Source organism: Oryza glaberrima, chromosome 12, assembly GCF_000147395.1.
Source record: "Oryza glaberrima chromosome 12, OglaRS2, whole genome shotgun sequence".
Taxonomy (NCBI): Eukaryota; Viridiplantae; Streptophyta; class Magnoliopsida; order Poales; family Poaceae; genus Oryza; species Oryza glaberrima.
In genome coordinates this window covers 6722219-6732883 of record NC_068337.1, presented here as the reverse complement: position 1 = coordinate 6732883, position 10665 = coordinate 6722219, and the positions used below count along the sequence as shown (strand labels likewise).

The 10665-nt window shown below is 44.2% G+C and overlaps 1 protein-coding gene across 1 annotated transcript; it reads right to left on the bottom strand.

Annotated features, from left to right (window-relative positions):
• Window positions 1–4770: 4770 nt before the first annotated feature.
• Window positions 4771–9630, bottom strand: LOC127756760 (disease resistance protein RGA5-like). The gene is made up of 4 exons (XM_052282135.1): window positions 9550–9630; window positions 9043–9127; window positions 8105–8915; window positions 4771–7013 (listed from the first exon to the last, which is right to left on the bottom strand). The coding sequence occupies exons 3-4, from the start codon at window positions 8899–8901 to the stop codon at window positions 4928–4930; spliced, it is 2883 nt and encodes a 960-aa protein (XP_052138095.1). The 5' UTR covers window positions 8902–8915; window positions 9043–9127; window positions 9550–9630; the 3' UTR covers window positions 4771–4927.
• Window positions 9631–10665: the final 1035 nt, after the last annotated feature.

The window sequence follows — 10665 nt, the reverse complement described above, 5'->3', positions numbered from 1 at the left end:
TCATCTTCTTCCTTTCTTTTTTCTTCCCAAGCTTGGGAGTGGGGCAGATGGCCGGTGGGAGAAGCGGCTGGGAGAGGGAGGAAGCGGCCGGCGGGGGAGGGAGGGGGAGGTTGCATCAGGCGCCGCTGCCGCCGTTCGCATGCTGCACGCTCGACTCGGTGCGGGGTTAGCGGTGGGCAGAGCAGGGTCAGTCGCGGAGTGTGGCGGAGGCACCACCGTTGGTGGAGGAGATCAAGGGCCGGAGCTCGTGGAGGTGGAGCTTGAGAAGCGTGCGGCGGCTACTGCTTGAGAAGCTAAAGTTGGAGCTTGAGACGAGGAAGGAGGGGAGGGCCAGGGCCTACTTCGGCCGCAGCCACTCCGCTCCGCCCCCTTTGCCGACGTCGCCTGCCTTCGTCTCCCCTCTCTCGGCCTACTCCGGCCTCCGCCGCTTTGCTCCGTCGACCACCGATCCCCCCTTTGCCGGCCTACTCAGTTCTCCACCAAATGCCTCCCTCGTCGTCAATGGCGGATGGACTTCATCCTTCTCTCTTGAAATCGATTTCGAGGGCGACGGTGACAAATCCCACCTCACCGACGGCGGCAATGGAGGGGAGGAACATAAGCGTTATGAGGCTCTTGATGCGCCATCCTTCTCTCTCGGCATCGACTCGGACAATGACGACGATGAGGAGCGCCGCCGGGAGGAGCAATGATGAAGTTACGAGGCTCCCAACGCGCCCTCCTTCTCCCTCGGTATTAACTCCGATGGTGGTGACGGCGATAAGCCCCGCTTCACCAACGGAGGCCATCAGAAGAACAACCGCGGTGTTACGAGGTGCCCGATGCGCCCCAGCCGCCGCCATGCTCTCTGCCCGCTGCTCTCCCTAGGCAGCCAGGCTCGCTGAAAGAGAAGAGAAGAAAGATAATAGAATAGAGAAAAAAGAAAAATATGTGGGCTTAGATTGCCACCCCTATATACTGCCATAGAACCTATTTTGCATGGTTTTAAATATTTGAGAGGTAGACATTTCTGGTATTGAGGATTAGGGATCTTAAACAGACTCGACGTAAAGTTGAGGGACCTCGGGTGAAGTTATTCCACTACAAAACCTGGTATAACACCACCCCTATTTTTGAAAACTGGTGCAAACTATCTCCTTAGTGGTTTAGGAAGCGGTCTGTTGATATAGGCAGGTTGATTGTGGTTGACTTGCTGAGTTAGCAGGTGCAACCCACGTGTCAACGACTCTCACCACATTTCATCCTCACCTCTCCACGCCCTCTCTCTCGTCTTCCCTCTTTTCCCGCATGCGCTGACGCCCTCACAAAGCGCCGTATAGTTTTGGCCACCCTCGATGGCAGCTCCTCGGCCTTGTGCGGGACCAAGGTTGCCGAGGACGGTGTGGGCATCCTCCTCGTGCAGATGGCACGTCGTTTGCGATGCGCCAATGCCGGCCGAAGCCGGCACAACCAACGCTGGAGGAGGTGGAGGCGACGGATGCGCCAGTGGCTAACTGAGAGAGCTAGCATGCCTCGACGTTGTCGTGCGACTGTGTCGGTCAACCACCGTGCCTAACGAGCTCCCTGTCCATGACATCGCTGACCAATGTTGACGGTCGTTAGCGATCAGTTTCGACCGTCAATATTACCAAAATAGAGGAGAACTAGTTATGCTTGCAATGCATATTTGTGTTAGAAATAATAATACTCCACTAGTATTAGGTTTACTAACCTGTTGTAGAGAATAACCATAAAGTGGAGGAGAATCGGCATCAAACCAGACGATAAATCAATCGGACGATGTCGAGGATTAGACTTATGCATGAATGGGCCAAGAACTCAGAATTGACACAATGAACTGTGGCAAAATTCACAAGTCTGCGTATGAGAGCAGCAGAGGAGGCCACCTGCCGATTTTGGGCTAGGCCGGCCCAACCCATGGTTCGGCCGAACCCACCACGGCACCACTCGATCCAGGGTTCTCCTGGACGGCTGAGGTCGACTCCCTATGGCGGTTGGAGGGTATTTCCGACCATTCCAACTAACACAACTGTCATTCTCAAGCTATAAAAGTAGCTCTCACTCTCACTTCCTCCACACACTCCAAGCAAAGCTCTCTCATATTCTCTCAAGTTTAGTTTAGTAGTCTTATGCTAGTGGAGTAGGAATAGAATAGAAATCGGAGTCCGGAAGCCTTTGGAAGAGATCGGGTATGGCTCTAGTAGCTTTCCTTTCTTCTTTTGTAAGCTTTGTACTTTGTTTAGAATACTCTTCTTTATACATTTCTAGTATTGAAATACTTTTCGAGTATATGAATGCCAACTTTACATTATGTTCATACTGATTATACTGGTAGCTTATCTGGGAGAAGCATAGGTACGGGTATAATGTTTGCTTATGCAATTACTCTATGTCATGACGATGATATTAGAGTAGTATCTGATAGTTTAGGCATGGTGTCTAGATTACAAGATATCATTATTTGGGGTTATATGCTGCGGATGAGAGGTGGGCCGCTGATGGTGACAGCTCAGTACAGGTATTCCTCCGCACGTGTATATAGTCCTAAGTTAGTTTCCTGGGAAGGTACTCCTCCGTATTTAGCCCCGGTTGTATGGTCATGGCGGGCTGTCGTAAGGAACTCGACAGTCAGGGGTGGCTTCTCGAAGTACTAGGAGGGCATCGGAAAGAGGGTATTAGCTAGTTAATCATATAAGTGTATGTATACTATGTATATTAGAAGTATAGGAATAGATTCTCTTTCTATTTTCTTTCCACTTAGCTTAGATGTTTTAGTATGTGAATGAGTAGCTCCCTGCTTGTGTGTCACTGTACCCTTTGATTTATCTTAACCCTTGCTTAGACTATGATTATTACAAGTAACATATAAATTATTAGTACGGTTCTCTCTACTATGATCTTCCCACGGGATTACATAAATACGATACCCTTGGAATACTCTCGGGTGAAATGCTACAATGGTATATCCGCATGTTTGCGGATGAACTCTGTAACCATAATATACCAGGAGTATTTCTGCGCCATTGCTGGAAATTATATTCTAGTAATATCATTAAGAAATATCAACAACCAACTTCCCATCTGGCATGATCGGTGATGGTGGACCTTATGGTGGACATGGCGGCACTGCTCGTAGTCCGAGATGCGGTGGGACCGCGGCTGTTGTGGGTGGCGGGGATGTCATACTCCCCGTGTGGATGGCACGGCGTCCATGGTGGAAGTAGCAAAGTTTGACATGGTAGATGGGTTTGTCAAGGAGGTGATGCTGTGACACCGATTGATGTCGGCATGGCCAGCGGTGGAGGAGGTGGAGGCGGCAGAGGCGTTGGCGCTAGCGGTTGACTGAGAGGAGCAGTCGTGCCTCGTCGCTATCGCGTGGTTGCACCGGTCACCCGCTCTACCCGACGAGCACCATTCCCATGACACATGACCAGATCCCCGTGCTGTGTGCTCGGTGGTGGTGGTGCGACGCAGGACCTTACGGTGAACACAACAGTGGTTGCCGTGGGCGTCCTCCTCCCCGTGCGGATGTCGCAGCGGCTGGATCGGAGGCGCTTGCGCTAGCCGTCGACCGAGAGGAGCGGGCGTGTCTTGAGAAGCTTCTCGTCTCTGACTTCGTCGGTGCCGAAGCCCTCTTCTCACTCTTCCATGGCGGCAGTGGCTCTCCTCACTACTCCACGGCGGCAGCGGCACTATGCTTGCTTATGTTTCACGTCACAGGGCGTGAAGGGCCGGCGGTGACATGCGACATGGAGGGCCAGCGACACAGATGAAGGGGCAACGAGGGAGGTTGTGGTTTTGCGGTTGAGAGATGTGATTGGACCAAGGGAAATATTTAAGGGACGCAAAATAGACTTATTTCCAACAAGAAAATGTGGTGCCCTAGCCCTAGTGCATGGGGAAAGATAGAGGTAGCGGCTGAGCCTACCTTATCGTGGGCTTGAAATCTTTGCGGAGTAGGTCTTGGTTCGTTGGCCCGGTAACTTCAGGCCATAATAGGCCTTAATGCTTCGTGTAGTTGAGCTTTGGTACTTTGGCCCATATGTAGGTTGTTGGTTGTGGTGGGATAAAGAGGGTTTGGGAAGCCAATCGCTTGCCACTGACTTGAATTCAGCCAGGAGAGGAGAGGAGAGGAGAGGAGAGGAAAGGACGAGACAACGCTACTGGTTGGAGTGAGCTTAGGGAAGGGATTGGGTGGGAGCATGGCCGACACTATGGTATAGTGGTAGGCTAGGCAATTAGTGACATATGCTCATCAATTGGGCCTAACTGGCTGGAAAACATGAACATGATCAATGACATTCGCAAACACGGAATGATTAGAAACATGTTAAAATCTTTCTATATAGAGTTTCCCCCAGTTATCCACTATGATATTTAAGTGAGTTCCCATGGATAGTGGTCACTCTTGCACGTTCTCTCCCATAAACCCTGAAACATCCAATCCTACGAAACCGTGGAAGAAGATTCCATGGTGATCAGACTCTTCTCCCATGTAGGTAGTGACATTGGGAGGAACACCGATCACTAGAATGCCTTCGGCATCATTGATCTGCAGTAGCGAAGGGCATCAATCAACCGCAACCCCTTTGGCCCCACGGAGGACAATCACCTGCAACATCTTTGCATCAAGCAGACGATATCATGTTCGAGGTACCTCAAGTACACAGGTAGCTAAGAACATCAACATCTCATGAGCCAGAAGAACAAGAAGAACAGAGGAAGACGATACCCTTGTGGCTCCAATTGACACCGGCCAGTGCACCAAATTCCACATTAGATTATCTTGGTGATCATGTGTTAGGCTAATCATCCTTTTGATGTAAGATTAGAACTTACAATTACAAGTAAGAACATTAACAACCATGTTCAGTTGGAACAAGAACAAATCTTGCTACAACAATTACAGATACATTCCCTAAAAATCCTACTTACATGCAACTGTTTCCATATTAATTTTACAACAATTTACGTGATCAGAGAGAGAACGGATCCTTGGGAGCACGGTAAATGCTGGGCGACTCTGGAGAGCATTAGCGGCATCATGGAACACACCCTTGACTAGTGCAGACTTGCCATTCATTGATTCAGATCCTGCAGAAGCAACAGCTGTTGATGCTGTCAATACTCGTATTTCCTCGAGGTACAAGAGGTGTTTAAGTCCAACAGGTGTGGCCTCATCCCATTCCCATGGATCAAGTGCTAATAGCAGCCTCTTGAGCTGGGGCATAGCACCTACCCCAAACTCTAGGTGTGACATCCTATTAGAGTCAAAACAGAAAAACCGGAGAGCCGCGAATCCTATGGAGCCTTCTATCATGATCCTGCTTTCCTTCACCGCGATATTGCATGTAACAATACGTAGGCTTAGATGGGTGAGGAAGGGTAGCATTGTGCCGATCATACTAACATCTTCCTGGAGTATCTTCTTGCCCCCAAGTGCCAACTCACGGAGGCTATGGAGTTGGCCAATCCATCTAGGAACTTTGGAGAATGTCCAATCTAGCAGATCAAGCTTCTCAAGGTTGAGGAATGGAGGTGAAAACCAGCTGCTCATCGCATCGGCGCAGCAGCTAGGACTATTAGACCTCACATAAAGACCTTTGAGATTACCGAGTTTCTCGATGGAACAACTCAGAGCAGTCATCCATCCTGGAGTAGTAGATTTTGTGTCTTGTTTGCCACAATGGAGTGACAAATCTGCTAGACTAGTGAGCTCACCCAGGGCATCAATATTTTCCAATGAGCTTACTGGTAGATTAAAGCCATGCAAAGTGCGCAATGACTTCAATTTTCCAATCCCATCCGGTAATCCCCCCTTATGCTGTCGCAACACTAGATGGGTCAAGCGCGGCAAATCAATGATGCCTGATATTGATGGGATGCTGCATTCTGATACCCAGGGTAACTCCAAGGTTTCCAAATGTTGTAGCCTCCGGATTTGACTTGGTAACACTATGGAAAGTTGTGATGGTATGTCACCATCCATTAGGCATTCCTTGCATTCAACCTTTAAATATCTCAGCTGGGACAGTTGGTTGATACCAGTGAGGTCAATTATCATCTCTCGTAGAAAGAATTCAAGGAATAACACCCGCAGAAACTTAAACTCCAACAAAGGAGGTATCCACTTTGATCCTCCAAATAAACCAAGAGAACGAACTTGTGACACTTTCCTAGTAATGTTCATATCCATTGTGTCACCCATGGCACCATTCAAGTCAATGGTGAGCCGACGAATCTTGTCTTGAACTTCTATCGCCGCTCGTGGATCTTGTATCACACTGATGAAATTATCTTCCTTGCACCTCATTAGAATCATGTCTAGCATCATATCATGAACCTTGCAATGAGATACTTCATTGTAGTAGCCCTGATATGGAAGTTGAATCATGCTTCTATTCACCAGCTCATTGAAATAGCTCTCTGCAACAACCCATGCATCTTGCCCAGGAGAGTGACTCACAAAACCTTCTGCTACCCACCTTTTAATAAGATCAACCTTGCTAATCACACAATCCTCTGGGTAAGCACCAAGATAAAGAAAGCATGCTTTGAGATGATGTGGCAGACTCTTGTAGCTGAGCTCCAAGATTTGCATCATGTCTTCCAAGGTGGACTTCCTTGCAAATTTGTTAGTGGCTAGAGAACTTTGAATGTACTCCCATTCCTCCTTCAGTCTTGTGGGTTGGCAAGCTAAAATACTAGCTACAGTAACAATTGCAAGCGGTAGGCCACCACACTTCTTCAGTATTTTACATGAGACTTCTTCCAAGTAAGAGGGACAATAATCTTTAGACCCAAATATTCTGTTGAAGAATAGTTCTCTTGAGTTTTGGGCACTTAGGGGCTTCATATTGTTAATGCTTCCATGGTCACTGGAACATGTCCTAGCCACATCCCCGTGTCTTGTAGTTATTATAACTCTGCTATGTTGATTATTTTGTGGAAAAGCACATGTAATAATATTCCATGAAGGAACATCCCACAAATCATCAACTACAATGAAGTACCTACAAAAACATTTCACGCGCGGTACATATTAAATTGCAAGGAATAATTAAACACTCGCTTTTAAATAGATTTAGCAAAATCAAAGCTCGTGCAATTGGAAACTAGATTCTATTTCCTCTGTCCATAAATATAAAAATTCCCAGATTTTGAAATTTATCTACAAATATAAGCATTCTACTATGTATCCCATCAATCATCTCAATCAATTTTCACCATCTTTAACCTCAAACACCCTCCCACTCCAATCCATCCCTCATTTAAGAGGAATACTAAACTCTATTATCCTTTACTTTAATATTTGCTAAACAACCTAGAAATCCTTTTTTTTTTTGGATGGAGAGGAGTACATTATATTCATCTTTATATTTGAAGCGAATACTTGTATTAAAAATGCAACTATTTTTCAAATATACAAATGTACAGTATGTAGGAAATAATTGAGCAATTAATTAATTCGAGCTTTACCTTATTGATGGACAGAAAAACCATCAAAGTCAAATGTGACCATATAAATACATAGATACTAAAATCATCAATTAATATCTTTAAATGTATTTCTACCATTCAAAATGTGCACCAAAAATTTGTGTTTCTAGCAAGGTAGGACCCAACTAGTTAAGTTGAGAATGCTAATTAGGTGGACTAATTGGCTGAACTTTTTCTTTTTATTTGCATGCATGGTGAATTGAGAGTGATGTTGAGTCATTAGAAACAACATTAAACAGGGGTACAACGGTAATTTGTGTTGAGTACTAATCTATCTGAAATTTGCTAGTTTTTTTGGATGGAGGTAGTAGCATGAATGTGCACCATTTACAGATGATCCTTAGTAAGTAAAATTTAATTTCATTTGTGTCCTCTGTTCCTAAAACTAGTCAAATTAAGTATGTGTTAACGGGTCTTAAATTTTTTGAAACAAGAAATCCAAGCTTTTGTGGAAATCTAAAGGTGTGCACGCATATTTTGACCTAATACTTAGGAGGAAAAGAAATTAATTTCCTAGAAGTTTTATTATTTAGTTAAAGAAAGAACTAGTATGATAAGACGTTAATTTATTCCTAGAAACTGAATAAATAATGTGAATATCTACCTTTTATCCATTAGATATTCCCTGAGATTGTCGATGAGTTCTTGCACCCCACAAGCATGAGAGGGATGTTGCTTGAGTTGTAACAGCAAACTTGTGAGTAGCCTTACCATGTCTGGTTTTTGAGAAACAGATACAAATGCCTTACAGTTGAACTGCACTCCAACTTCACGATACACCTGACTAGCTAGGGTGGTCTTGCCTAGGCCTCCAAATCCAACTATTGACATAACCTTCAATTGCGTCTCTTCGTCCATCACCAATTTGGTGAGCTCTCTCTTTGGGCTGTCAATGCCTACAAGGCCGGCTGTCTCCTTATAGAATGCCGAGATGCGAGGGTCAACTGTCACCGAGGTAGTATTAGAGATGTAATGTCCAACCTTGTACCTCTTACGCCGCTCATTTATCTCCTGTAGACGAGTCTTGAGCTCTTTGATTTGCCAGGCAGCCTCAAGATGAGCCCTGCAAGTCTTGAGAAATTGGGAAGCCTTGTAGAGGAACCCCGTCTTAGCGTCTACGCTTGTGATGTTGTTACTGAAATCATCGATGCAGTCCTCGATGTCGTAGGTCATCTCCCTCACTTGGTTCCTCCAATTTTTCGCCTCCGAATCGAGTTCTTCGGCATCATCCAGCTTCTCCAGGAGAGCACTCATGGCAGGCAGCTCATCCCTGAGGAACAAAATGTCCCTGCTGGACACGCCTATGAGGTTGGCACACATGTCCCCTCCCATCAGCTCTCTGAGCTTTGCAAGAACAGAGTCAATCACCCCCTTGTATGCGCTCACCACCATCGTCGACATGCCTCTCTTTGGTCCTGCAAATAGCCAAATTAAGGTGTTTATTTATTAGAGTTTTAAAATGGTGCTTATTTTTTAGGAGAAATTTAGGCGGTTAATATAATAATTAGTAACCGACTTGTGTTGGGTTAGTTGTACACTTACCACCGGTGCTTCCTCAATGAAGCTTAGATTTCTGACCACTGAGAGTAGCCTCGACCGAGCAACAGATGAACCCAAATAACAACAGCTAGTAGTAATGAAGCATGGATCAAGAGAAACATAAGAATTAAAGAATTAGGCAGCATTCTAAATGGAAACTGATAGATTATTTATTTAATTATGAAATAATTAAATCCTACATGCTACAACCTGTTAACAAATACTAATGCTGAGATTAACACGTAATTAATTAAGTATTAGTAAAAAAAATAAAAAATAAATTAATATGATTTTTTTAAAGCAACTTCAGAAAACTTTTACCAAGAACGTACCATTAGCAGTTTGAAAAGCTTACATGGAAGAAAAAGATAGTTGAGTTAGGAAAGAAGGGGAATAACACAACCTAAGTGCTTACAAGAAATGGCCTAAGCAATACAGTAGAAAAAAAGTAGTACTTTTTAGAGGTGTGGAGGAAGAAACCAGCAGCCCACAGGCCAGAGAGCTACGTACCTGCCCTGCCCTTGCACCGTTTGAACTTTGAAGGCAATGTGCACCCAAAGCTTTTAATTCACGAATGAAGGCAGGCAAAGGGAGGCACCCAAAGCCATCGATCATCGGTGTCATATATATATAGAGTGTTCTGAAAAAATAAAGTCAAAAATTAAGTCTGACGTTGTTGACAGGGTATATGCGGACGGATGCATGGTGTGGACAGCTCTTAATTAGCTAGAGTCTTCTTTTGTAGGCGTACGCACGATGTCCGGACGATTATATTAATTACCCTCAATTATTTCTTTTTGTAGTCCAAATTATTTTCTATAAATAATGGGAATTACAGCAAGAACGTTGCATTAATTATTGAGAGGAATAAGTCCATATACTCCATAAATTTTGGATGAAAATCTACCTAGTACACTGAACGTACGTTAGAACCGGACATCCAATGTTTATATTACACCTTAAGTTGGTTTTGAACGGCGGTTTTGTGGATTTGGACACTTAAACGGACGGTTTTAAATAATGAATATAACATATTTATTTACACATAGTCAATCCTCGATTCTCAATTTATGCTTACAGTGATGTTATTCTAGTATTATATTGATATTAAGAGAGAGCAAACATAGGACTAAACAGAAATATTTAGGTAGAGATTTTAACATATATCTAATGCATATGTCAAATAGTCAAATTGATCCAACATAATTGGGTTTCTTGTGGCGCAACATACTTATGTGGGTTGAAGTACTAGATTTGGCATGCGTGCTAGTATTTATGCGATTTATTCATTCAATGGTTTGTGACGTGGCCACAACTGCGTGGTTACTTTATCAATATTAAGATATATTAACCTAGTCTTTTGGAGTTGCTCATAAGGGTAGGGTACAGTGTACGTGTGTACTTACAGGGAAAGTGCGCATCTCTTATTAGTGCATGCATTTGTACTTTATTTTTGAAAAGAATTAAATAAAAACCACTTTGTAAAATCATCTTAAGGTCATATGAATGATTACAATTTAGGTAAGATGGACTTTTATTAAAGTTTTAAGGGTATTTAGACTTTTTCTTTATTAAGACAATAAGGCAATAATCAATTACTCTTTTGACTAACTAGATCGGGTGTAT

Bases quoted from the DNA above. Each gene is read 5' to 3' on its own strand.
- LOC127756760 (XM_052282135.1), bottom strand. From the start codon at position 8,901: ATGTCGACGATGGTGGTGAGCGCATACAAGGGGGTGATTGACTCTGTT. The intron at 7,014-8,104 runs GTAGATATTCAC...ATGTTTTTGTAG, and splicing joins GAATATCTAATGGATAAAAG to GTACTTCATTGTAGTTGATG.